Genomic DNA, 26,379 nt, shown 5'->3' on the forward strand with positions numbered 1-26,379 from the left:
ATTTGAGGAAACCTTGTTCACCCAGCATATTTTTCTTTTGCACATAAGGAGGGATTAGGGGAAAGTTGAGTTGCCAGGGAATGTCATGCAACTGCTAGGACCCATTCAATGACCTTGTTGAAGATCGCCTGTGAGGTTGGTGTGCCCTCCCCTGAGAGGTTTCTTGTGCTTTTTTTTCCTTCTCTTGCTCTTTCCCTCTCTTTTTCACTCACTTTCTCATTCATTTTCTCTCCCTTTCTCTGTGTATTGTGCAACATGTCAGTCTACCTAATTGATAGCATTCTCTCTCTGACATATTAAACCCTAAGTCCTGTCTACCTGATCAGGTGGACGTTGAAGATACAAATACAAAAGTTACATTGTATAGCACCTTTCAAGTCAGAAGGATGTCCCAAAGTTCCAAGATCCTAACTCATTATCAAACTGGTCAAGAATCCTCCAGATAAAATTGGTCATTCACTTCATGACTGTTTGTGTGACATTGGTTTGCGCACATGGCTGCTCCATTCACCTACAATTACCTTAGTCATTTCTGTGAAGCGTTTTGACATTGTGATAAGGTACTATATAAAATGCCAGAATTATTATTTTTATTATTACTGCAAAGCTTCATTTTCGATAGGCCTGTCTGTAATGGATGTCATTGACATGTTGCATTATTGGCAGATCAATGGAAGCTCTGAGCTGTGGGAGTCTTGGGTCTTAAAGATTAGACAAAAGACTGTGGAATTTAAAATAAAACCCAGCTGTGTGAAGCCTGTTTTCTTAAAGATTGTAAATAAAAATATACTTCCAGAACATTCTACCTAGCTTGTCGTGCGAGCTGAACACTGCTTGTCATTGTGTAACTCCCACCACTTCCATGTGAAAGAGACCACACAATTGCTTCCTTCAGTTCAGTGCTGTTACTCATTGCAGTCGCAGGGCTCTGGAGGGAATGTCGAGGCATAGCTGTGATGCCAGTCACGAAGTGGCTGGGGAAAGGGAGACTGTGTGTGTGGGGGTGGGGGTCTGTGCACATGTGTGTGCTTGTGCCTGCGCGTGCATCTGTGCACGTATATCTGTGCCTGCATGCATGCGCCTGTGTGCCTTTGCCCATGCGTCTGTGCCCATGCACCCGTGCCTGCAGGTGCGTATGGGTGTGCACAGGTTGCTGTGCGTGCGAGCGGATCTCTGTGGGTGCCTGTGCTTGTGTGGGTGACTGTCCGCACGCCTGTGCGGGTGCCTGTGTGTGCCAGTGCGCACGTCTGTGCAGGCGCCCGTGTGGGCTAGTGCTTGTGTGTATGTGTGCCTGTGTATGTGCACGTATGTGTGCCAGTGTGCGTGCCGGTGTGGGAGCCAGTGTGGGTTCCTGTGCATGTGGGTGTGCGGGTGCCTGTGTGTCTGCCTGTGTGTGTGTATGCCTGTGGTGTGCGCGTGTGTGCCTTGTGTGTGTGTGTGTATGCCTGTGTGTGTGCGCGTGTGTGCCTTTGTGTGTGGTGTGTGTGTGCCTGCCTGTGTATGCCTGCCTGTGCCTGCCTGCTTGCCTGCCTGTGCGTGCTTGCCTGCCTGTGCGTGCTTGCCTGCCTGTGCGTGCCTGCCTGCCCGTGTGTGTGCGTGCCTGCCTGCGTGCGTGCGTGCGTGCCTGCCTGTGTGCTTGCGTGCCTGCCTGTGTGCGCGCCTGTGCCTGTGTGCGTGTCTGCCTGTGTGTGCGCGTGTCTGCCTGTGTGTGCGCGTGTCTGCCTGTGTGCGCGCGTGTCTGCCTGTGTGCGTGCGTGTCTGCCTGTGTGAGCGCGTGTCTGCGTGTGTGCATGCCTGTGTCGTGTGTGCATGTGGGCTGACGAGTATTGAATGATTGTTTTGTCTTTTCCTGAAACAGGAAGTGAAGATTATCCGCTCACTGATCCTTGGGGAGATGGAACGAGGACAGAGCCAGTTACAGGGCTTGTGCTTCATCACCCGGCTCCATAGGAACGAGCTGATCCCCAGCGAGTCCATGGCCAAATTGCGACAGGTGGGAACAGGCCTCCAGCACTGGTCCCGGGGCAGATTCTAACTGTTTGTTTCTCCCGTTGTTTTCAAATGTGTTCTCTGCCTTGTGCCAATTATTGGTGCCGTGCTCTGCTCTGCATTTACTCAAATCATTGGCAATTGTAGGCCAATCTCTCTCAATACAATTTATCCCATTACACATGCATTTGCTGCAGAGCAAACATTCTGTGTCCAGAGCAGTGCTCATGCTGTTGCCAACTCTTTGCCAGCCTCTTCACTACCAGCAGTGTTGTGCTAATGGTGCGTACAATCTACTAATGACCAGAGTTCAATCCTGAAAGTCGTTCTCTTTTGCTGTAGAAGAATGCGCGTGCGGTCCGCATGGCCGAGGAGCAGCGAGCCCCCCAGCACCTGTACATGGACGTGGCAGTGAATTATAGCAAGGCCTTGCCACTCAGCATGCACATCCACAACATCTGTGCAGAGGCCAGGGACGCCATTTACACCAGAGAGGCAGACGCCAAGCACTGGATGGAGAAAGGTCAGTAAAATGCTTTTGGGGTGGGGGATGGGTAAGGGTTTGAATATGTCTGGTAACAAGTTGAAGCTTGTGTGAACAGGCACTTGCCAGTGGATACTGTCAGAACTGAAACCATGGGGGTAGCAGTGTCCTTTTTGTGCAGTGCCTCGCGTAATAAGCTGTGCTCCTCTTTTGTTAGGTCTGGATGGGTCTATGTTTGAGATTCTCCCCCAAGCATCAGAAGTGACCGATGTTGAACGCTGCCGGCTGAGTGCTGATCGCTGGAAGCCGTGTGTGTGTCACTATTCTCTGTGCATCGAGTGGTACCCCTGCCTACTCAAGTACTGTAAAACCAGAGATGATGTTGGCAAAATCAGCTCCTACAAATGCGGCATCAAAAGCTGCCACCGATGTTCTCAATATGATTATTATGTCCCTCAGAAACAGTTGTGCCTTTGGATGAAGAGCCCTAATCCCTGCTGTTTATTTATGCCAAACGAAGAATCTTGACAGTTGGTGTCCATCCCTGTCATTGAGTGATCAATGAAAGTGGTGGTGCTGCAGCAGAGGAATGGGGTCTGTCTCTCTCCCATCCTGCTGAGGGACAGGAACCCAGAACTTCACGCAGTAATAGAAGCAATAGGTTCTCACAGATCATCTACAATACATTCCATTTTCCATGACTGCAGTTACTTGAACAATACTAAGAAAGCCACATTCTCCAAACTTAATTCAGGCAGGGGACTCGGTGTGGGATAGGCCGGAGCTGATCTAACATCAACCAATTTTAGGGCCAATTCTGTTTGGCTTTTGACTGGATTTTGATGGGAGAAGTGGGGTGAATGTGTGTTCTTAGGCTCAACCAAGGATTTGCTTATGAACAAGCCCTTGACCTGTGAGGTTCTCTTTACCTCCCCTTCCCCTATGATAAAGGATGGAACAGGCTGTCATTGGCTTGTGACCAGAGCGCCCTCTTGTGGTCTCTTCTGTAGTTTCTTGGTCCTGATAATAAGGGTTTATGGTTTCACCAATACTTAAAATTCTTTACAGTTCTTATTTCTCCTTTTAATGTCTTAGTGATGGCTGTGGTGAATGCCCAGTGATGTTTATTGTGTGTGCTCATGTACTACGCTTGCCAGTGCAATTTCTTAAATGGAATAATGAAGGTATCAGATTATTATGTTAATGGCCTCATGTCTGAGCTCCCTCTTGGATACGTGCACTGATTTCTGACATCTCTCTTCTCACACTGAGGGCAGCCCCTCCCATACCCACACCCAGGGTGGTTGGCACAAACTGCAGCCAGGCAAGAAACTACAGAAGGATTCCGCTAATGTAATCACAGAGGGCCGTGCTAACACACTGATCTCTGCCTAATAAACATTTACTCTTTCCCAGAGTGTCTTAACATTTTGGGAAAGCAAAAGTTTCCATTTGACTGATCTCTGCCCATCTCTGATCAAATCCATCACATTATGGCAACGATATGGGCAGAGGTACTGTGGTGCCCACGGTGACACTATTAACTGCACAAATCTCACAAAGTGCCTTCAGTTTCTTAAACCATTCTTCAAAGTGTTTAAATCTAATGAGTACAATTATTTTTGTATTAATGTAAAAATAAAAGATGTGTTTATTCAAGCGAAGTGAAATTAACTCAATTTTTGTACATATATTTATCATGTCTACAATTAATAAAAATATTGTTTTTAATTGCACAGACTGGTGACTTGTACTGCCCATTGCACACATTGTCCCCTTCAAAACCTGAACTGGGGAGAGTCCCGCTCTTGCCAGGTCAGGAACAGTCTTTGTATTTGATGAGGCTCCTGCAATCCTTTCATCTGGTTCCAGCTCTTTTATCAAAGGCATTAGCCCACATGAGGGCACTATATACCTCAGTGATGGCTAACCTGGGCGATGCTGCCGCTGATCCCGGGGAGTTGCTGCCTGGTGGTTGGTTGGGTGACGTGGCGGCGGTGGGATGCTGCCTCGGGCGCTGCTGCTGATCGGGGCGCTGTGTGTGGCGGGGCCGGGGCCGGGGCCGGGCCCGGGGCTCGGGCTGGGGCTCGGGCCGGGGCTCAGGGTGCGGGTACGGATGGCGGACGGACAGGTCGCGGAGGAGAGTCTGGAGGCGGACACCGACTCGGACTCTATCAGCATCGAATACAAGAAAGCAGACGGCACTCTCATCACATTGCTCGCCGACTTCAGACAGGTCTGTCCCCAGTCCCCAGGGGCGAGGGGGGCCCCAGCCTGGGGGGGGGGGCAGCCTGGGGGGGGGGGGGCAGCCTGGGGGGGGGGGGGCAGCCTGGGGGGGGCAGCCTGGGGGGGGGGGCAGCCTGGGGGGGGCCAGCCTGGGGGGGGGCAGCCTGGGGGGGGCAGCCTGGGGGGGGGGGGCTACCTGGGGGGGGCCCAGCCTGGGGGGGGGGCAGCCTGGGAGGGGGGCCCAGCCTGGGGGGGGCAGCCTGGGGGGGGGGGCCAGCCTGGGGGGGGGGGAGCCTGGGGGCCCAGCCTGGGGGGGCAGCCTGGGGGGGGGGGGCAGCCTGGGGGGGGGGGCAGCCTGGGGGGGGGGGGGCAGCCTGGGTGGGGGGGGGCAGCCTGGGGGGGGGGGGCAGCCTGGGGGGGGGGGGCAGCCTGGGGGGGGGGCAGCCTGGGGGGGGGGGGCAACCTGGGGGGGGGGGCAACCTGGGGGGTGGGCCCAGCCTGGGGGGGGGGGCAGCCTGGGGGGGGGCCCAACCTGGGGGGGGGCCCAACCTGGGGGGGGGCCCAGCCTGGGGGGGGGGGCAGCCTGGGGGGGGGGCAACCTGGGGGGGGGGCAACCTGGGGGGGGGGCAACCTGGGGGGAGGCCCAGCCTGGGGGGGGCCCAGCCTGGGGGGCAGCCTGGGGGGGGGCAGCCTGGGGGGGGGGGCAGCCTGGGGGGGGGGCAGCCTGGGTGGGGGGGGCAGCCTGGGTGGGGGGGGCAGCCTGGGGGGGGGGGGGCAGCCTGGGGGGGGGGGGCAGCCTGGGGAGGGGGGGCAGCCTGGGTGGGGGGGGGCAGCCTGGGTGGGGGGGGGCAGCCTGGGTGGGGGGGGGCAGCCTGGGGGGGGGGGGCAGCCTGGGGAGGGGGGGGCAGCCTGGGGAGGGGGGGCAGCCTGGGGGAGGGGGGGCAGCCTGGGGGGGGTACGGGTGCCTTCAGAAGTCAGTCGCTACTCTGACAATGTGCTGCAGTGCAGTTTTGGCCTCTGCTCACTCACTGGGTTCTGGGTTTAAGCCACTGAGCTCACATTCCGAGCTGCTCCTCCAGCACTGCACTGCACTGTGTTACATATTGTCCTCTGTTTGGGTCTTGTCTGTAAGTCTGTCTTCTGGGTGGATGTTTAAATCCCACATCATTATTGGAAAAGAAAAGAAAAGAGTTTCTCCCAGTGATGAGCCCACAATGCTCAAAGTAAATTGGTCTTTCACTTCATATCAGGACTCGGATGTGTGCAAATTGGCTATCTCCATTCATCTGGAAATATACAGTCACCACACATTCCAGCAATTACGTGTAAAGTGCCTCGAGACATTATAGAAACTAGTAATACAAAATATGTATTTGGTTTCTAGAGCTGTGGTTGGATTGCCTGCTCGCTCCTCGTTGTTATCTCTTGGGCTGCCTCACTGTGTCAGGTGCAGACCTTTCATCTGGACAGTGATCAGGAGTGGGACCCGTCTGACGTTTCTCCTACCGAACCCAACCTGAATTCCAGTTGCTGCCCTAGTTCTAGTTCAATTAACAACAACAACAAAATTAAATGGGGGGATGTCCCAAGGCGCTGGACAGACAGAGTTATGGACTGAGCTGGGCGTCGGGATGGGGGGATGATGGAGGGCGGGGGGGAAGCAGGGAGGTTGAAAGCACGGTCAAGGAGGAGGGTCTTGAGGTGGGTCTTGAAGGTGGTGAGGGAGGGGGCAAGACTGCGGAATGGAGTTCCAAAGGGTGGGGGCAGAGTGGCGGAAGGCCTGCCCGGCAATAGTGGGCCGAGGAAGGTGGGGGACGTGAAGCAGGCTGCAGCCCACTGAGCAGAGGGAGCAAACAGGGTGGTAGGGGTTTAGGAAGTTGGGGGGAGGAAGACCGTGGAGGGTTTTGAAGGTGAGGACCTGGAACTGAATCCTTTGTGTGATGGGAAGCCAGTGGAGTTGAGCAAGGATGTGGGTGATAGGGTCGCGGGGCCTGGTGCGGGAGAGGACACGGGCTGCAGAGTTCTGGATGATCTGCAGCCTGTGGAGGGAGGAGTGGAGAGGCCGACAAGCAATGAGTTTGCATAGTCGAAATATACAGTACATCACTGACTAAGCATCAGACTTGCCATTGTGCTTGTTTTCTGTTTCACAAAAGCTCCTGCAGGAGCTTGCCTGGGGTATAAAAATTGGACTGCATGTCCTTAACTCTCGAAATGATTTTGGAGCAGGCAGAGGAGGTGTTTGCTAAAGGAAGGTTATATGCGCTTTTGCAAACTCCACAAATAAAATATCCAGTGATGCCAGTTTGCGCTTTATACCAGCCGCTGGGTCCAAAGGCCAGACCTTGGGCATCAGGCCCATCAGATGCCTCACCCTGGGGAGCTATCGAGCCATCTCTAGCTGGATTCTAAACATGTATGACAATGGAACAAATCCTGTAGAGTTGAATCCCAGGCCCTGCTTGATGCCCCATCGAGGCCAGTCTGTGAGATGCCACAACTAACTTGTACATCATGAGATTGACTCTGCCCTGTGTGTGCTTCAGGTAAACATCTGTGGTGCTGACACTTTTTGAACTTAGAATTTTGATGTAACCTTTTAAAATCTCTGTCCCTCCCAGTCTCTTCCCCCCCAGCCCCTGCTCTTACTTTCCCCTCCTATCCCCACTCCTACTTTTTTCTCCCTCACCTTTCTCCTGCACCCCCGCTCCTACTTTCTTCCCCCACCTTCCACTCCTACTCTCCCCAACCCCCTGCTCTTACTCTCCAACCCTACCCCCGCTCCTACTCTTCCCCCACCCCCCCGCTCCCACTCTCCTCCCGCACCCTCCCTCCACCGGTTCCTACTCTCCCCTCTTCCATGTTGTGCTAGATGGCTTGATCCAGACTGAGTTCAGACTGGCTCCAATGCGATGGGAATAGTGTGTTTGCAATACTCTGAGCTCCACCTAAATGAATCAATGAGCCTGTCACTCGTGGTGCCACTCAATGGATCTGGGCTTGAGATTCCGAACCAGGTTTCAAGCCATGTGGGAAAGAGTTGTGTGTGTATGTTTGCATTCCTCATCCCTGTGTCTGTGGTGGGGGAAGGGAGAGGACCTGCGGGGGAGGGGGAAGAGAGAATCCTACAGCAGATGTTTGGAAAAGGTTCAGGTTTCTGTCTCCTCTAGGGAGCCATCTCTGTTTATATTAAAACCGTATGGAGAGGCTGAGTGATAGGAGCTCTACGCATTCTTGCTCTGTTGCCCTATGTTCTTGTGGTATTTGAGGAAACCTTGTTCACCAGCATATTTTTCTTTTGCACATAAGGAGGGATTAGGGGAAAGTTGAGTTGCCAGGGAATGTCATGCAACTGCTAGGACCCATTCAATGACCTTGTTGAAGATCGCCTGTGAGGTTGGTGTGCCCTCCCCTGAGAGGTTTCTTGTGCTTTTTTTTCCTTCTCTTGCTCTTTCCCTCTCTTTTTCACTCACTTTCTCATTCATTTTCTCTCCCTTTCTCTGTGTATTGTGCAACATGTCAGTCTACCTAATTGATAGCATTCTCTCTCTGACATATTAAACCCTAAGTCCTGTCTACCTGATCAGGTGGACGTTGAAGATACAAATACAAAAGTTACATTGTATAGCACCTTTCAAGTCAGAAGGATGTCCCAAAGTTCCAAGATCCTAACTCATTATCAAACTGGTCAAGAATCCTCCAGATAAAATTGGTCATTCACTTCATGACTGTTTGTGTGACATTGGTTTGCGCACATGGCTGCTCCATTCACCTACAATTACCTTAGTCATTTCTGTGAAGCGTTTTGACATTGTGATAAGGTACTATATAAAATGCCAGAATTATTATTTTTTATTATTACTGCAAAGCTTCATTTTCGATAGGCCTGTCTGTAATGGATGTCATTGACATGTTGCATTATTGGCAGATCAATGGGAAGCTCTGAGCTGTGGGAGTCTTGGGTCTTAAAGATTAGACAAAAGACTGTGGAATTTAAAATAAAACCCAGCTGTGTGAAGCCTGTTTTCTTAAAGATTGTAAATAAAAATATACTTCCAGAACATTCTACCTAGCTTGTCGTGCGAGCTGAACACTGCTTGTCATTGTGTAACTCCCACCACTTCCATGTGAAAGAGACCACACAATTGCTTCCTTCAGTTCAGTGCTGTTACTCATTGCAGTCGCAGGGCTCTGGAGGGAATGTCGAGGCATAGCTGTGATGCCAGTCACGAAGTGGCTGGGGAAAGGGAGACTGTGTGTGTGTGGGGGTGGGGGTCTGTGCACATGTGTGTGCTTGTGCCTGCGCGTGCATCTGTGCACGTATATCTGTGCCTGCATGCATGCGCCTGTGTGCCTTTGCCCATGCGTCTGTGCCCATGCACCCGTGCCTGCAGGTGCGTATGGGTGTGCACAGGTTGCTGTGCGTGCGAGCGGATCTCTGTGGGTGCCTGTGCTTGTGTGGGTGACTGTCCGCACGCCTGTGCGGGTGCCTGTGTGTGCCAGTGCGCACGTCTGTGCAGGCGCCCGTGTGGGCTAGTGCTTGTGTGTATGTGTGCCTGTGTATGTGCACGTATGTGTGCCAGTGTGCGTGCCGGTGTGGGAGCCAGTGTGGGTTCCTGTGCATGTGGGTGTGCGGGTGCCTGTGTGTCTGCCTGTGTGTGTGTATGCCTGTGTGTGTGCGCGTGTGTGCCTTTGTGTGTGTGTGTGTATGCCTGTGTGTGTGCGCGTGTGTGCCTTTGTGTGTGGTGTGTGTGTGCCTGCCTGTGTATGCCTGCCTGCCTGTGTATGCCTGCCTGTGCCTGCCTGCTTGCCTGCCTGTGCGTGCTTGCCTGCCTGTGCGTGCTTGCCTGCCTGTGCGTGCCTGCCTGCCCGTGTGTGTGCGTGCCTGCCTGCGTGCGTGCGTGCCTGCCTGCGTGCTTGCGTGCCTGCCTGTGTGCGTGCGTGCCTGCCTGTGTGCGTGCCTGCCTGTGTGCGTGCGTGTCTGCCTGTGTGCGTGCGTGTCTGCCTGTGTCCGTGCGTGTCTGCCTGTGTCCGTGCGTGCCTGCCTGTGTATGTGCGTGCCTGCGTGTGTGCATGCCTGTGTGCGTGTGTGCATGTGGGCTGACGAGTATTGAATGATTGTTTTGTCTTTTCCTGAAACAGGAAGTGAAGATTATCCGCTCACTGATCCTTGGGGAGATGGAACGAGGACAGAGCCAGTTACAGGGCTTGTGCTTCATCACCCGGCTCCATAGGAACGAGCTGATCCCCAGCGAGTCCATGGCCAAATTGCGACAGGTGGGAACAGGCCTCCAGCACTGGTCCCGGGGCAGATTCTAACTGTTTGTTTCTCCCGTTGTTTTCAAATGTGTTCTCTGCCTTGTGCCAATTATTGGTGCCGTGCTCTGCTCTGCATTTACTCAAATCATTGGCAATTGTAGGCCAATCTCTCTCAATACAATTTATCCCATTACACATGCATTTGCTGCAGAGCAAACATTCTGTGTCCAGAGCAGTGCTCATGCTGTTGCCAACTCCTTTGCCAGCCTCTTCACTACCAGCAGTGTTGTGCTAATGGTGCGTACAATCTACTAATGACCAGAGTTCAATCCTGAAAGTCGTTCTCTTTTGCTGTAGAAGAATGCGCGTGCGGTCCGCATGGCCGAGGAGCAGCGAGCCCCCCAGCACCTGTACATGGACGTGGCAGTGAATTATAGCAAGGCCTTGCCACTCAGCATGCACATCCACAACATCTGTGCAGAGGCCAGGGACGCCATTTACACCAGAGAGGCAGACGCCAAGCACTGGATGGAGAAAGGTCAGTAAAATGCTTTTGGGGTGGGGGATGGGTAAGGGTTTGAATATGTCTGGTAACAAGTTGAAGCTTGTGTGAACAGGCACTTGCCAGTGGATACTGTCAGAACTGAAACCATGGGGGTAGCAGTGTCCTTTTTGTGCAGTGCCTCGCGTAATAAGCTGTGCTCCTCTTTTGTTAGGTCTGGATGGGTCTATGTTTGAGATTCTCCCCCAAGCATCAGAAGTGACCGATGTTGAACGCTGCCGGCTGAGTGCTGATCGCTGGAAGCCGTGTGTGTGTCACTATTCTCTGTGCATCGAGTGGTACCCCTGCCTACTCAAGTACTGTAAAACCAGAGATGATGTTGGCAAAATCAGCTCCTACAAATGCGGCATCAAAAGCTGCCACCGATGTTCTCAATATGATTATTATGTCCCTCAGAAACAGTTGTGCCTTTGGGATGAAGAGCCCTAATCCCTGCTGTTTTATTTATGCCAAACGAAGAATCTTGACAGTTGGTGTCCATCCCTGTCATTGAGTGATCAATGAAAGTGGTGGTGCTGCAGCAGAGGAATGGGGTCTGTCTCTCTCCCATCCTGCTGAGGGACAGGAACCCAGAACTTCACGCAGTAATAGAAGCAATAGGTTCTCACAGATCATCTACAATACATTCCATTTTCCATGACTGCAGTTACTTGAACAATACTAAGAAAGCCACATTCTCCAAACTTAATTCAGGCAGGGGACTCGGTGTGGGATAGGCCGGAGCTGATCTAACATCAACCAATTTTAGGGCCAATTCTGTTTGGCTTTTGACTGGATTTTGATGGGAGAAGTGGGGTGAATGTGTGTTCTTAGGCTCAACCAAGGATTTGCTTATGAACAAGCCCTTGACCTGTGAGGTTCTCTTTACCTCCCCTTCCCCTATGATAAAGGATGGAACAGGCTGTCATTGGCTTGTGACCAGAGCGCCCTCTTGTGGTCTCTTCTGTAGTTTCTTGGTCCTGATAATAAGGGTTTATGGTTTCACCAATACTTAAAATTCTTTACAGTTCTTATTTCTCCTTTTAATGTCTTAGTGATGGCTGTGGTGAATGCCCAGTGATGTTTATTGTGTGTGCTCATGTACTACGCTTGCCAGTGCAATTTCTTAAATGGAATAATGAAGGTATCAGATTATTATGTTAATGGCCTCATGTCTGAGCTCCCTCTTGGATACGTGCACTGATTTCTGACATCTCTCTTCTCACACTGAGGGCAGCCCCTCCCATACCCACACCCAGGGTGGTTGGCACAAACTGCAGCCAGGCAAGAAACTACAGAAGGATTCCGCTAATGTAATCACAGAGGGCCGTGCTAACACACTGATCTCTGCCTAATAAACATTTACTCTTTCCCAGAGTGTCTTAACATTTTGGGAAAGCAAAAGTTTCCATTTGACTGATCTCTGCCCATCTCTGATCAAATCCATCACATTATGGCAACGATATGGGCAGAGGTACTGTGGTGCCCACGGTGACACTATTAACTGCACAAATCTCACAAAGTGCCTTCAGTTTCTTAAACCATTCTTCAAAGTGTTTAAATCTAATGAGTACAATTATTTTTGTATTAATGTAAAAATAAAAGATGTGTTTATTCAAGCGAAGTGAAATTAACTCAATTTTTGTACATATATTTATCATGTCTACAATTAATAAAAATATTGTTTTTAATTGCACAGACTGGTGACTTGTACTGCCCATTGCACACATTGTCCCCTTCAAAACCTGAACTGGGGAGAGTCCCGCTCTTGCCAGGTCAGGAACAGTCTTTGTATTTGATGAGGCTCCTGCAATCCTTTCATCTGGTTCCAGCTCTTTTATCAAAGGCATTAGCCCACATGAGGGCACTATATACCTCAGTGATGGCTAACCTTAATAATAATAACATCATAATCCTTGCATTTGATATAGCGCTTTTCACGTCTTCTCGACGTCTCAAAGCGCTTCACAGAATATACTGTAAAGTGAATTGACTATATCTGTGGGCAAGATGCTGCAGTCAATTGCGCACAGCAGTGTCTCACAAACAGTCGTGGATTGAGTGACCAAATTATAATAATAATAATAATCCTTGCATTTGATATAGCGCTTTTCACGTCGGGAGGACGTCCCAAAGCGCTTCACAGAACACACTGTAAAGTGAATTGACTGTATATTTGTGGGCGAACGCGGCAGCCAATTGCGCACAGCAATGTCCCACAAACAGTCGTAGATTGAAAATGACCAATTTAATTATTGTTTTTTTTTTAGCACCAGTAAACTGTTACGCAAATTGACGAACAACCGGGTTCCTACTTATCGCTAGGTAAACAGGTGTGTGTGTGGAGTAAGGAAACTTGCCCAACATTTCGCCTGTCGGAATAGAATGCAAGTCCTTCGCTTGCGAGTCAAGTGCTCTAACTGCTGAGCTATAGGACTCCACAACCATTGATAGTTTATGGTTGGCCAACAAAATACATTTTCTTGATTGAGTATTTCATGTTTTATGCCATAAACTGCCATAAAAACTGAAAGCACAATAGAGATTGAACACAGACTTTTCTAGACCATGGGAATGTTCGGGGGGGCTTCTTGACGAGCCACAGGTTGGCCACCACTGAAAAATGCAAGTGTTGTTGTAACTCATTATCTTGCTTGGTTTCCCTGTAATATATTGATACCATTATTGGTAATTACTGTCCTGTATTTTGAGGCATCCTTTCTTTCAAGCTCCCAAGTCCCCATCCCCCATCCGCATACTCTTCTCCCTGCAACCCAAATAACATCAGCTCCTCCGCTTCATTTTCTTCCAAGCGCCTCAATACTGGAACTCCTCCCCTCTCTTTTCTTCTACATACAGACATTAAACACCTTTACGACATACCCACACAGGTGTGCATTCATTCCAGTTGGATGGCAGCTCACCTGCAGCAATAATAATAATCTTTGGATTTGATACAGTCCCTTATCACATCTTCGAGACGTCTCTAAGAGCATCACAGAATATACTGTAAACTGAATTGACTGTATATTTTGTAGACGAAACTCAGCATGTTTCCTGCTGTTCTGCAGCATTAGGCAAGAATTACCTGGAAGAGGTGATATCAGCTTTCATGCAAATTAGGAGATGTCAACACCTGCCTACAAGTAAATGCAAATTTATGCACCTCCGGAGGTTTTGCCAAAGTTCTTCCACTTGTGGATTCCAAGGAAATCGTGGGAGAGGAGTTAGCCTCAGCCTCAGTCACTGTGTTTCGTCCTGTTTAGGGTGAGCTGATGTTCTCTGTGAGACTCCTGGCTGCTGTGAACCATTGCGAGTTCTATTCTGCGAGGAGTCACCTGATAGACAGTGATTCACCGAGGGATGCTTCATGTATTATCCCAGGCAGCAGGTAAGAGAAAATTGAAGTTATTGAAAGCGATATTTGATTTGTTTGGAATTAGTGAGTGTCTTGCTGACCAGTTAGCTTGGGGAGCGGTGACTGAGGCCATGTAGCCCACTGCCAACAACACGGTGCTATTGGAAAATGGACGTCTGTTGAAGTCAACCAAGGATTTACTTATGAACAAGCCTGAGGTGCCCCGCACACAGTTTCATCCAATTAAAATATTTTCATAGAGGGGAGCATAGGTATTAGTACTGAGAAGCCACATGTATTAATACTGAGCGCAAACATCAGTCTGGATGTATTGCTTCAGTTTGTTTCAGTATTGAGAAGACGTGGGTAATAATAACCTTGGCACAGGTTTTACTGTTATTTCTTTCAGCAACGATAAGAAGCCAACTCTGAGTAAAATCAGATGTTGCCCGTGTTTAGTTTCTACATAACATGCTGAGAGCTCGAGACACTGCGCTGAGTGGAGCTGCTTAATGGTAGTTACAGAATGTTGAATGCTGTATTATTTACTAAAAGATAATATGCTATGATTCGCCACCAGGGGACGTTACCTACTGCTTATCTGACCACACAGGTCGTTTTGCGGAAGTACTTTTGATACTTTCCTACTTTGATATTTATCTTAGGGGGTTTGCAGTGTTCTGCACGATGTTTATCACTGCAAACCCAGGACCGCATGCTGTATTTACAATTCTTTAACAAGACTTTCCAGCTGATGGTCACTAATCTGTGGCATTCCTTCGATGTATTGAGGGATGGGGCAATGATATTTGTTCATGTTGGGTATTGTGCTGTATGTCTCGTGCACTGAAACTACTACCATCTGGTTGCTTAGGGGAAATAATAATAATAATCCTTGCATTTGAAATCAATATGTTTGGATGGTTTAAGGTACCAGCAGCGCTAAATACATGGAAGTTGTGCACTAGCTTTGCAGGACCATTGCTGTAGCTTTACATTATCAGTTTACATTGGAAAAGGGAAATGTACAGGACAATAATGACTATTATCGAAAATATGGGCCCTTCAATCTCTTCATTCACGAACCACCTGTTGGACAGCTTGAATACAGACGTTATCATGATCTACAAACCGACAGGAGTTTTGGCTAATGATGGTAGAGAGTACTGGGATCATGGATCTCTGCATGTGGCTTGACTGCTCTACCACATTTTTGACTATAATTTCCTGTTGGTGTTATTGGAGGTGGTGATTAATACTAAGCTTCTGGCTCTATTGACACGGATCTAAGTTGTGTGACAGAACAGGAACTTGAACACGGAACATGACTTAACACGGGGTGGCAGATGTAACTGTGCTGTGGCGAGTTGGCAGGCTGGTCTGGGACAGAGCTAAACCATTTTCAAATGCAGAGCCCCTCCTCAGATAGCTATATAACTGCTGAAACATGGAAATTCAACTAAATTTGGAATTGAGTTGATTTCAGGAAATTCTTTATTCCGTCTTTTGCCCCACTTTTCCTACCATATTTGCTTTTTATCCCTAAATTCCCTTTGGTTTCTTCTCCCACATGGACCACCTGTTTCCTTGGCCCTCTCTTCTCAGCTTCTGACTAGCTGACATAATCAACCTTTGCTTATCCTCAAGAACTCTCTCTTCTTAATTAAAACTGCCCCTTCTCAGTGCTCATCAAAGCCTTCGTACCTCTGGCTCCAATCTATTCACCTCTCTGGCTCTGACTCAGAATTAATCAATCAGGCCATAACCTTGTCTTTCTGTTGGTTCCTTAACCATCTTTCAATCCCACAGACAATCCATTGCTAATATGCCCAAATCCACGTGTGGCACATTACCCACTCTGCCCTTCCCTCACACAGCTGCTGCCTCATCAGTCAAGGATAGACCTTCCAAGCTCTTCTCTCTTCTCAAGTAGGTTGTTTCAAACTCATAAAAAACTCTTCACAGCAACAAAAGTTTCCGATGCTATCTGACATCCTGTGAATAAATTGCTGTTCACAGGAATGTCTGACTGACTGACTGACTACAGTATACCTGGTTTCTGGCTTGTGTGTTATTCCCTAGTCATTAACCTACCTAGGAGATGTCAGGCTATTTGGTCATAAGTAATCAAACAGCAATCCATAATTCACCAATTGCTGCTTTTTATATTTTGCTTAAAATTGTCAAAGTTGTGAAACAAAAGTGCTGTTTATGAGGATCTGTTGGCTTATATGCAAATAATGGAGTGAGTTTGCTGAGGGCACAGAATCTAGGACAATATGCAAATGTTTCATTGTTGAACGTTCTCAGGAACAGGGATAATAAGGTTAACAGCAAACTGCAACCCACCTGTCAGCTCCGAGCAAGTAAAAATTTGCCTAAAATATACAGAACTCTCAACTGCCTCTCATTCTCACCTGTTCTACCTGAGACATTGCTCATTGCTCTGCGCGAGTCAGACAGTGTCCGAGAAAATCCCAAAGAGCCCAAGCTACCAGTTAGCTTAAGGTAAACTATTCAAAAAAAGGTTAATTATTATGAAACAAAACTTCTTTGCGGCATCCGAATTTTCTATTAAGTTTATTGTGTTTATGGGGAAGAGGGAGGGACAAGAGGGAGGAACTAAATAATGAATAATATGACGACGTTAACGATTTGAAAGTCGAATGTGTAATCGATCATTTTACTGAAGTGGTGTTTTGTGTTTCTGCATAAAGGCTGGCCAGATTATTAAAATCAGCTGTTTTCTTTACCACCATTAACATGAGCGTTGAGACGGGGAAACTGTCAGAAGGCAGATCAGTGTTCACCCAGCCAGAGGGACAAGGTAGGAAGCTATCGCCTTCAAAATTGCAGCAACTATAAACTCATCAGAAACATTGATTTATTGAAACTAATGAACGGTAGTGTGTGTTACTGGCGGGCGACTGCTGATTGTACATAAAAATAATTCTTGCATTTGACGTGGTGCCTCCATGGTTTTGCTCCCCTCCTACCTCTGTGACCTCCTAACCCCCTACCATCCTGCTCGCTCCCTCCGCTCAGCGGAATCCGGCCTATTTCACGTCCCCTGCCTCGCTCGCCCCACTATTGGTGGGCGGGCCTTCCGCCTCTTTGCCCCCACCCTTTGGAACTCCATCTCGCAGTCCCACCGCCTCGCCCCCTCCTTCGCCACCTTCAAGACCCATCTCAAGACCCTCCTCTTTGACCGTGCTTTCAATCTCCCTGCTTCCCCCCGCCCCCCTACCCTCCACCCTCCCCCATCCCGAACTGCAGCTCGGGTCTGAAATTCTGTCTGTCCAGCGCCTTGGGACGTCCTCCCATCGTGAAAGGTGCTTTACACATGTAATCTTGTTGTTATCTTGTCATCAACACGTTGAAAAGGATTTCATGGGATTTATTGTAATGATTGTGTATTTGTAAGCCAATACACCAGCAATGTCCCACAAACAGCCATGAAGCAAACGACCAATTTTATCTGGAAGGTTACTGGCCAAGGCACTTGGTGAAACTCCCTTCTCATTTCAAGTACTGTCATGTGACCTTTAATGTCCACTTGACCAAGCAGCCAGGACTCATCTGAGCAGCCAGGACTCATCAGGTCCTTCATCTGAAGGACCTCGAACAATAATGCAGCCCATCCCCAGCACCGTACAGGAGTGTCAGCCTAGCCTAGTTTGAGCTCAATGTTCCGATGTGAGATTTGAACCCACAACCTTTTGAGAGGCGAAAGTGCTACCAATGGAGCCAGGCTGACCAACACATGACTGGGGTCCTAGCATAGAGGAGCTTGTGAAGCCAGTATCTATGGGGATGGACAAGCAGGAATATCAGAGCATTTTATGTGGTTTAATATCCACGTTCAGCCTGGATTTGTTAGCTTTGGAAGCAGCTGGTTTGGGGAGGGTATGTGTTGCAAATGAGGCACCAACTGCTCTGAGCGAATTGCACCCTCACGCCAAATGGAGTCCTTTGGGAGCTGCAGTTCAAGCCGTTCTACCCTCTCTCAAATAGCTAGATTGCTTATGTGACAAGAGCCTGAAGCAATGCAGTGAGAGCCTGAGCCCGAGCCACGCCCGGTCTAACCGGGGAGATCTGGCAGCTTCTGCCACGTTGTTCTAGTGCGTGCTTTAGAACAAACCACTGCCCCTGCAAGCTGTGTGCTTTCGGTCTTGACCTGTCTCACTTTGGCTTTTTTTTCCCCCGAGGCAATGGGACCTTGTCCCATGTGCTACTCTCGGATATTTAGAACAGAGGTCTGGAGATTCAGCAGCTTTGTTGTGGCACTGAACGCTACTGTATGATGCTACAGACGTCCATTCCTGCTGCGCCAGTTAAATATTCTTTTATTTGTTTATTAGTTTATTTGTTAGTTTAGTCCTCGACACGGAGTCCACATCTATTGTACATCAGTGTACCGAGAGGAAGTAGGACTGCCTGTCTACAGTTGATTATGGCCAAACTTTTGGGGAGATAAAAGAATTCGAGCTCAGCTGGGTAGCGCTGGAGAGCTGCTGTGTCCCCAGTAATGGAGTATCTGAGGTCCAGAAGTCACTGTTGTATTAGCTGTTGCCATTGTTATTCAGCACCTGAACTGCAGTGACAACATCAGGATGAAAGCTTTAGGTTTTTACTTTGTGAACCAATCGACAGATTGGCCCTGATCCCAAATCCCGACCCCAGCCCCCGTCTCCAATTGTTCGTCCCTCCCTAACCTGCTTTCAGAATACTTGTTCCCTGATGCCCTTCTTGAACCGAGATGGATAGGTCTCCCATCCATCACATCTTTCTCCAGTTGGGAGAGCAGGAACTGTTGTTATTGTAGACAGACAACAGGCCAAGCCACTCGGTACCAGAAGTGTCACTTTTGTCTCTCCTTAATGTCCCAACTTCTCTGTAGTTTCAGGGTTGCTCTTGTGATGTATTGATTGTAGGTCTAATGTTGGGATTGGGTGTAGGGTTAGATGGCACAGCTACTCTTGGTAATGGAATAAATCCCCTTTCCAGGGTCTTCTGCCAACTCATTAATTCCAGAACTCGGAGGGTTAACAGTAGCTTCCAGCAGCGAGGAGGTCAGTCTGTCTATATGAGGGTCTGAGCCATACAGAGCAGCACCCACAGTCTCCATAGCCACAGGGTCAACCTGATTTACATGTTTTTGAAAATTTCCATACTGTAGCTTTGCACTAGTGATTTACATAATGGCGGTGTGCAGTCCCTCTGTGCAGGAAAGAGCCTGTTCATTTGCAATTCAAATCCAGCAGCAGCATATTGCTGTGTGTGAGTAGGGGGCAAGGAAGGGGTAATTCCCTTGATACAGAGGGAGTCTTGAGACCACAGGGGCTCGGGATGAACATTCCACAGGTGGGGTTGACAACAACAGGAATCCTGGAACAAGGAATTTCCCTGAGTGTGGAGCCTGCGCAAAGCTCGGATTTTCCCCGTAGAGCTCACTTTGCTCGACAATGGCAATGCCGCCCTTCACTCTGTATACACAAGTGATAGTACTACAACAACAACTTCGATTTATATAGCGCCCTCCACGTCGGACAGCGTCTCAGGGCTTCACAGTAACGAATCCTGGGGCCGAGCCAGGGGGAGGGGGGGAAGGTGACCAAAGGTGCAGTCGAAAAGAAAGGGCTTCAGCAGAGACCTGAAAGTAGGAAGGGAGGGAGCGAGGTGAAGGGAGTGAGGAAGTGAGTTCCAGAGCCTCGGGGCATAGTGGCTGAAGGCACAGCCGCGGAGGGTGGAACGGAGGACTTGGGGGACGAGGAGGAGGCCAGACCCGGTGGAGCGAAGGCAACGGGCACTGATTTGAGGAGAGAGGAGGTCAGAGAGGTTGGGGGGTGCAGAGGAGTGCAGGGATTTGAAGGCAAGGGTGAGGATCTTGGTCGATCCTCTCTGGGACATTACCAGCAAAGAACCCAGGCCCAGCCCTCAACCCAGCCTTAGCCCCCAGCCCCTGACCCCCGACCCCAGCCCCTGACCCCAGCCCCTGACCCCCGACCCCAGCCCCTGACCCCAGCCCCCCACTCTGACCCCAGCCCCTGACCCCAGCCCCCACCCTGACCCCAGCCCCTGACCCCAGCCCCTGACCCCAGCCCCCCACCCTGACCCCAGCCCCTGACCCCAGCCCCCACCCTGACCCCAGCCCCCCACCCTGACCCCAGCCCCCCACCCTGACCCCAGCCCCTGACCCCAGCCCCCCACCCTGACCCCAGCCCCCCACCCCCCACCCTGACCCCAGCCCCCCCCCCCCCCCCCCTGACCCCACCCCCCACCCTGACCCCAGCCCCCCACCCTGACCCCAGCCCCCCACCCTGACCCCAGCCCCCCACCCTGACCCCAGCCCCCACCCTGACCCAGCCCCTGACCCCACCCCCCCACCCTGACCCCAGCCCCCACCCTGACCCCAGCCCCCCCTGACCCCAGCCCCCCCCTGACCCCCCCCCCCCCCCACCCTGACCCCAGCCCCCACCCTGACCCCAGCCCCTGACCCCAGGCTCTCTCCTGTTCTCAGTTTTGACTCTTTGTTCTTTCTCTCAGGTGCTGACGGAATTGAAACAGATTTCAATCGACAGGTGAGCAGCTGGAGGTGTGCAATGTATTCTGGAAATATCTGAGCTACTTGTGTGTCACTTTCTGGTAAATTCCACTGCTCCCTGTACAGAGGTAGCCTGTACTACCTGACCTGACCTGGGAGTCCTGAAGGTAGAGACCCATCTCTATCTTTTTTCTCTATCCTATCCTCTGCTGTATCTGACTTTGGGAGTGCTGGACGGACAGTGTTAAGAGAGCTTTACTCTGTCTCTAACACGTGCTGTCACTGACCTGGCAGTATGGAATCCTGGAGCTTATTGATTAGAGCACTCGCCTCGCAAGCGAGAGGACCTTGATTTGATTTTCAGACAGGGCGAAACATTGGGCAAGTTTCCTTACTCCCCACACACACCTGTTTACCTAGCAGTAAGTAGGAACCCGGTTAGTTAGTTGATTGGCAGATCGTTTTCCGGGAGTAATAATCCCGTTAAAAAAACCAAAAACGTTTTAAAAAATAAGTTGGTTGCTCAATCCACCACTGTTTGTGGAACACTGCTGTATGCTATTGGCTGCCATGTTTCGCCCACAAAATAAACAGTCAATTCTGTGAAGCGCTTTGAGATGTCTTAAAGACGTGATACGACGCTATATCAAATGCAAAGATTATCATTATATTTTATAGTCTGTCTCTAACCTATGCTGTTGCTGACCTGGGAGAGAAGACAGACAGTGTAGATGGAGCTTTACTGTATCTCTACCCTGTGAGCCTGTGCTGTGAGCTCCTGGTGTGAGCAGGATGAGGCTCTGATTGACTGGTCCAGCTGAGCTCATGCATCAACCAGGATTTGCCTACAGAGTGACACAGAGAGTAGGTGGGGCCCACCTGTCTGTTCCGTTTGATCAGTAACAGAAACAGTAACAGTCAGAGACTCCTCCCCAGCTCGTGCACCAGGGGGGCAATAGCACAAGTCCTGAAGGATCTGGGTGTGATTATTAATCATCACTGAAGATTTCCAGACAATGTGAAGCTGCCGTAACAAATAGTAAATACTAGTTTGCATCTCTATAGCATTTCTATAGTATTGGGTGCTGAATTCAAAGAGCTTCTGATCATTTTATAATTCACTAGTGAGGCCACATTGAGAATATTGTAAACGTATCAGAAACACAGAAATGTTTAGAACAGAAGGAGGCCATTCAGCCCATCGTGTCTGTGCCGCTGTTCTCTCCGTTATCACTGTTTATTATTAATCCTGTTTGATGCCGAGCGGACAGAAGAGATTGTGATTTTCTCGTGATTGGATGTTGATTCTATTCTTTTTACAGATCAAAACCGAGGACCTGAGTGATTCTCTGCCAACAGGGCCGCCTCAGGTCGGGAGCTGCCGAGCTCCTACCACCTCTCCCATCGTCTCAGGGGTGAGAACTCAATCATTTCATACAATCTAACTAGAGTAATCATTATGAAGTTTGTGTCACCATCAGCGACGGGTGTGTGAGCTGTCAGACTGGACTGTTTCGGGTAGTCTCAGCTACAGTTGGGATAAACCTTGTGTATTTTTCGTTGCTGCAGATTCTGAGCTCAGGGATCCTGGCCACTAACGCTTCACGTTCACTTTCATTTCCAGGACCTGCAGCCACTACACACCCTGCAGCAGCTGGTGTTAGTGCAGGGGCACCATCTCCAGGCAACATCACCATTTCTCCTGCCACAGGCACAGCACACTCCGCAAGGTAAGCTCCTCTCCTACAGCAATAACCTGCACCTCGGACTTGTTCCAAAACCAAGAGTAAACAGAGACTTCCCATCCACGTGCTGCCACACACACAGTGCCACACACGCACACAGTGCCATACACACACAGTACCACATACACACAGTGCCTCACACACACAAACAGCGCCTCACACACAGTTGAAACCAAATATGGTATCTCTGCCTGTCTCCGGTTCTGCCTCTCTCCACTTGTGCTGTTACTGACCTGTGTTCTGTGTAAATATTGTATTTACTGTATTTCCAGTTTTGTTGCAGTCTCCGAATCTCATCCCATTGCCTCAGCCCAGCCTCCTGCAGCCTCAGCCCAGCCTCCTGCAGCCTCAGCCCAGCCTCGGGCTCTCCTCACAGGTCAGTGTGTCATTGTCAAAAGGATCAAAGTATGAAAGCCTTAACTTTGACCACAACTGAACAGTGTCAGCGATGCTCATACTGACAGAGCTCTATATTGTGACGACAAAACCTACCTCAGTGGAGTTATATTTTGCGTGTCACTGTCAGCCTGGTTCAGTTCATTGCTCTCTCACCTCTGAGCCAGCAGATTGTGGGTTTAAGCAACAATGAGCACTGTTTATTTGACCGACTTTCAGGCACTGATTCGCCCCAGCCTTGGGATCTCCTCTCTTGAGGGTCACTTGGAGTCGCCTCCTACCCACCAGCTCTCCAAACACTTTCCATCCCGACAGCAGGAGGAGCCCAGTGATCTGGAAGAACTGGAACAGTTTGCAAAGACGTTCAAACAACGACGGATTAAACTGGGATTCACTCAGGTACAAGATATATTGTGGGCTGGGGTGGGGGTCAGGGTGCCATGTCCCTCTGTGGGAGCTCATGAATCTCTGTTGTTCTCAGGGTGACGTGGGGTTGGCGATGGGGAAGCTCTATGGAAATGATTTTAGTCAAACAACTATCTCGCGTTTTGAAGCCCTGAATCTCAGCTTCAAGAACATGTGCAAACTGAAGCCCCTCCTGGAGAAGTGGCTGAACGATGCAGGTACCCCCCACCCCCATATACTGTATCTAGTATAAACGCCACATGACGGTGTGCGCAGGATTGTACAATGATCTTTCTGGCCGACACCAGCTGTTGTTGTGTTGTTTTGCAGAGACAGTTCCCACGGACTCGGCCATGACCAACATGCCCCCCGTGGCCCCCTCGCTGATTGGTCTGGAGGGGCTGGGACGGAAGAGGAAAAAGAGAACGAGCATCGAAACCAACATCCGCCTGACGCTGGAGAAACGTTTCCAGGAGGTGAGAAAGGAACCTCCTGATGGCCAGGGCCGGAGGGTGTGGCTGGGGGAGGGGTGTGCCCTGGGTGGGTAGGGCCAGAGTGGGGTGGGGCCTAATGGGTGAGGTCAGAGGTGGAGATGTTTAACAAATTGACTGTTTTTATGCAGAATTCCAAGCCGAGCTCGGAGGAGATTGCGATGATTGCCGAGCAGTTGGCAATGGAGAAGGAGGTGGTGCGCGTGTGGTTCTGTAACCGGCGGCAGAAGGAGAAGAGGATAAACTTCCCCGTCACAGCGGCCCTCAAACCTCCCCTGTACAACTCCCGCCTGGTCAGTCTCCAACTCTGAGCTGCCACGCTCAGCTCTTGATCTGTTTTCCTCCTGTAGCTCAGTGGTTACAGCACTTGCCTCAGCAAACGAGAGACCTGGCCAGGGTGAAACATTTGGGCAACTTTCCTTACTCCACACGTCTCTGTTTACCAGCATTAAGTAGGAACACGGTTGCTAGTCGATTGGGGGATTGCTTTTCTGGGGGTAATAATCCCTTCAAAAAAAATGAATTGGTCACTTCAATCCACGACTGTTTGTGGGACGCTGCTGTGTGCAATTGGCTGCCGTATTTCACCCACAAAATATACAGACAATTCACTTTGCAGTGTATCCTGTGAAGCGCTTTGAGATGTCTCGAAGACGTGCTAAGGCGCTGTATCAAATGCAAGGATTATTATTGTCTCACTCCATCTGCTTCCACTAGTGTACGTTCTCTCTTTGTTTTTACTGCTCAGTTTGTTTGAACTCCGGCTGCTGGTCTGACCTCTCCCATTTTATCCTGTCGCAGGTTTCTGCCCCGACCTCCCTGGGATTGGCCGCCAGTCAGCTCCACAGCAACATGAGTCTGACAGGTAAGGCAGTCCCCAGGCTGGAGAGGCTGAAATGAACATGTATCTCTTTCTCTCTGACTTTCTACCATTGAATTACCAGCTAATTTTATGCCGTTTCCCTTCCAGGCTCTTCCTCACCTGGAGTCTCCTCCAGCTCCGGCCGACCCTCTCCACCAATCACATTGTCCTCCAGCAGCTTAAACACATCACAAAGCAGCCAGTCATCAGGTCTGAACTCTACCCCCAGGTAATTGACACACAGACCCTGACCCACTAACTTGCACTAACCTGGGGTTGGAGGGAGTTTAGCCCAAACTCAGGCCTGGTCTAAAGGTAAATCACAGCCTTTACAGACTGCCCCCACACCACTCTGTGGGCCTACGCTGTCAGGAGCCAGGCTGGATGGGGAGGTGGGGTTTGAATGCCTGGCTCTCACACTCTTGCTAACGATCTGATTTTGTCCCCAGCTCAAGGTTCTGGTGGAACTCGCCTCCCTACCTGCACTGATCTCCCAGCTCCCGGCTCAATACTCTGATGAGGTTTTTTTTCTTCAGTTGCTCACCAACCCCACACTCAGCACCTGGTGCACATGGAATCCACTACTACCAAAGAATTTTACGAGAATGAGATTGACTGTCCAGGGCTTTGGGACTTCCTCCCAATGTGAAAGGTTCTATACAAATGTAATTTGTTGTTGTTGTTGACTATATTGGCAACATTTCCATTGATTCGAGGGGTTGTGGGTCACAGGTGAAGTTGTGGTTTCCTGGAGTGAATTCTGAATGTTGTGCCTTATTAAAAATTCATTCCAGAATTATGTAAAAAAAGTCTTTATTAAAGATTTTAATGTTTTTTTTGCAGTTTTCTTCTTTAATGGTTAATTTATTCTGTCCACCAGGCTTTTGTAAGTGATACGTAATGTTCTAAATTGCTGCCTATTTATGGAGACTTGTCTCATTTCCAGCTGATATTTTGTGTTGTTAATGTAACAGTAATAATAATAATGTCTACACTGAAGGCTTGGTGTGGCAGCTACAAGGAACCAGACACTTGCTGCAAATTTACAGAAAAGGTTTTTATTAAAAGTCAATAAAAATAAAATTTATTCCAAACATCACTTTGAATTCATTTATCAGGAAGTCATTTGTGCTGCTCAGCTTTGCTCAGGGCAACACAGTCTAAAGCAGAAGAAACTAATATCCACAAAGGAACCAGGATTTTTAAACTTATATGAATGCTGTTGGAGAGGAGGCGAAAAACATTTATTTTAATATTTACATATAATTGTGGTACTAGTACACACTCTGTGACTTTGTATTAAATTTTCAACAAGAAAGGCACAACATTCAAATGTTCAACTGATTGGTGGATCACTTTTCCTTCAAAGAATCATATTAATTCCTTCAAAAAATAATAATAAAACGCAAAATACTGCAGATGCTGGAAATCTAAAACAAAAACGAAACGGCTGGGAACACTCAAGTCGGTCAGGTCGCAAATATGGTGAGAGGAATGTGGGTCAGCGTTTCGGGTCCATTAACCTTCCTAGAGGTTCGTAAAGGACCCTTCAACGATGGGTCATGGACCCAAAACATTGATCCACTTTCTCCATAGATGCTACCTGACCTGCTGAGTGTTCCCAGCGACTTCTGCTTTTGTAATTTATAATAATAAATTGGTCCCTTCAATTCCACGACTGTTTGTGGGACAGACGCTGCTGTGTGCAATTGGCTGCTGTGTTTCGCCCACAAATATACGGTCAATTCACTTTACACTTTACTGTGAAGCGCTTTGAGATGTCGAGAAGACGTGATAAGGCGCTGTATCAAACACAAGCATATATTATTAAAAAGTCATATTATTTCACTGGTTGGTGAGACAGTAACGAGAGGGCACAAATATAAGATAATCACAAATAATAATTAAAAGATAAATTACTGCATAGAAATGATAAATAATCCTGTTTATTGAGGGCAGAGAATTCTTTGCAGAACCTGTTTCTGAACCAGAAAACATACATTATTTCATATATTAAAGGCTTTAAAGAGGAAAGAGAGAGAATGATATTAGATTATATTACATCAAAGGGTCCACCTT

At 49.3% G+C, this 26,379-nt stretch overlaps 3 protein-coding genes across 6 annotated transcripts; all 3 read left to right on the forward strand.

Annotated features, from left to right (window-relative positions):
* Positions 1 to 898: 898 nt before the first annotated feature.
* Positions 899 to 3,001, forward strand: LOC121850761 (out at first protein homolog). Its single transcript, XM_042343844.1, has 4 exons — positions 899 to 1,129; positions 1,859 to 1,993; positions 2,332 to 2,512; positions 2,691 to 3,001. Exons 1-4 carry the CDS (start codon positions 938 to 940, stop codon positions 2,999 to 3,001), a joined length of 819 nt encoding a protein of 272 aa, XP_042199778.1. The 5' UTR covers positions 899 to 937.
* Positions 3,002 to 4,441: 1,440 nt separating this feature from the next.
* On the forward strand, positions 4,442 to 12,188 carry LOC103191056 (out at first protein homolog). Its single transcript, XM_042343981.1, has 4 exons — positions 4,442 to 4,709; positions 9,842 to 9,976; positions 10,316 to 10,496; positions 10,675 to 12,188. Exons 1-4 carry the CDS (start codon positions 4,476 to 4,478, stop codon positions 10,947 to 10,949), a joined length of 825 nt encoding a protein of 274 aa, XP_042199915.1. The 5' UTR covers positions 4,442 to 4,475; the 3' UTR covers positions 10,950 to 12,188.
* Positions 12,189 to 13,744: 1,556 nt separating this feature from the next.
* On the forward strand, positions 13,745 to 25,406 carry pou2f3 (POU class 2 homeobox 3). Of its 4 annotated transcripts, XM_007911994.2 has the most exons (14): positions 13,811 to 13,890; positions 15,735 to 15,786; positions 16,575 to 16,684; positions 20,404 to 20,438; positions 21,724 to 21,816; positions 22,026 to 22,131; positions 22,419 to 22,522; positions 22,762 to 22,941; positions 23,024 to 23,165; positions 23,278 to 23,423; positions 23,570 to 23,731; positions 24,240 to 24,303; positions 24,409 to 24,529; positions 24,750 to 25,406. In XM_007911994.2, exons 1-14 carry the CDS (start codon positions 13,863 to 13,865, stop codon positions 24,787 to 24,789), a joined length of 1,383 nt encoding a protein of 460 aa, XP_007910185.2. In that variant the 5' UTR covers positions 13,811 to 13,862; the 3' UTR covers positions 24,790 to 25,406. The 4 variants fall into 4 exon arrangements, with proteins under 4 accessions (XP_007910187.2, XP_007910183.2, XP_007910185.2 ...); XM_007911992.2 differs by lacking the exon at positions 15,735 to 15,786 and having other exon boundaries at positions 13,754 to 13,890; XM_007911995.2 differs by lacking the exons at positions 13,811 to 13,890; positions 15,735 to 15,786 and adding an exon at positions 16,267 to 16,365.
* The last annotated feature ends 973 nt before the right edge of the window (positions 25,407 to 26,379 follow it).

This window comes from Callorhinchus milii, unplaced genomic scaffold (genome assembly GCF_018977255.1).
Source record: "Callorhinchus milii isolate IMCB2004 unplaced genomic scaffold, IMCB_Cmil_1.0 Scaffold25, whole genome shotgun sequence".
Classification (NCBI taxonomy): domain Eukaryota; kingdom Metazoa; phylum Chordata; class Chondrichthyes; order Chimaeriformes; family Callorhinchidae; genus Callorhinchus; species Callorhinchus milii.

Excerpts from the sequence above, each read along its gene's own strand:
- LOC121850761 (XM_042343844.1), top strand. The coding sequence starts at position 938 with ATGTCGAGGCATAGCTGTGATGCCAGTCACGAAGTGGCTGGGGAAAGG. Across the intron at positions 1,130-1,858 it reads CCATGCACCCGTGCCTGCAG|GAAGTGAAGATTATCCGCTC; the intron begins GTGCGTATGGGT and ends TTCCTGAAACAG. Across the intron at positions 2,513-2,690 it reads CAAGCACTGGATGGAGAAAG|GTCTGGATGGGTCTATGTTT; the intron begins GTCAGTAAAATG and ends CTCTTTTGTTAG.
- LOC103191056 (XM_042343981.1), top strand. The coding sequence starts at position 4,476 with ATGCTGCCTCGGGCGCTGCTGCTGATCGGGGCGCTGTGTGTGGCGGGG. Across the intron at positions 4,710-9,841 it reads TGCTCGCCGACTTCAGACAG|GAAGTGAAGATTATCCGCTC; the intron begins GTCTGTCCCCAG and ends TTCCTGAAACAG. Across the intron at positions 9,977-10,315 it reads CCATGGCCAAATTGCGACAG|AAGAATGCGCGTGCGGTCCG; the intron begins GTGGGAACAGGC and ends CTTTTGCTGTAG.
- pou2f3 (XM_007911992.2), top strand. The coding sequence starts at position 13,775 with ATGTTCTCTGTGAGACTCCTGGCTGCTGTGAACCATTGCGAGTTCTAT. Across the intron at positions 23,166-23,277 it reads GAAGTGGCTGAACGATGCAG|AGACAGTTCCCACGGACTCG; the intron begins GTACCCCCCACC and ends GTTGTTTTGCAG. Across the intron at positions 24,530-24,749 it reads GGTCTGAACTCTACCCCCAG|CTCAAGGTTCTGGTGGAACT; the intron begins GTAATTGACACA and ends TTTTGTCCCCAG.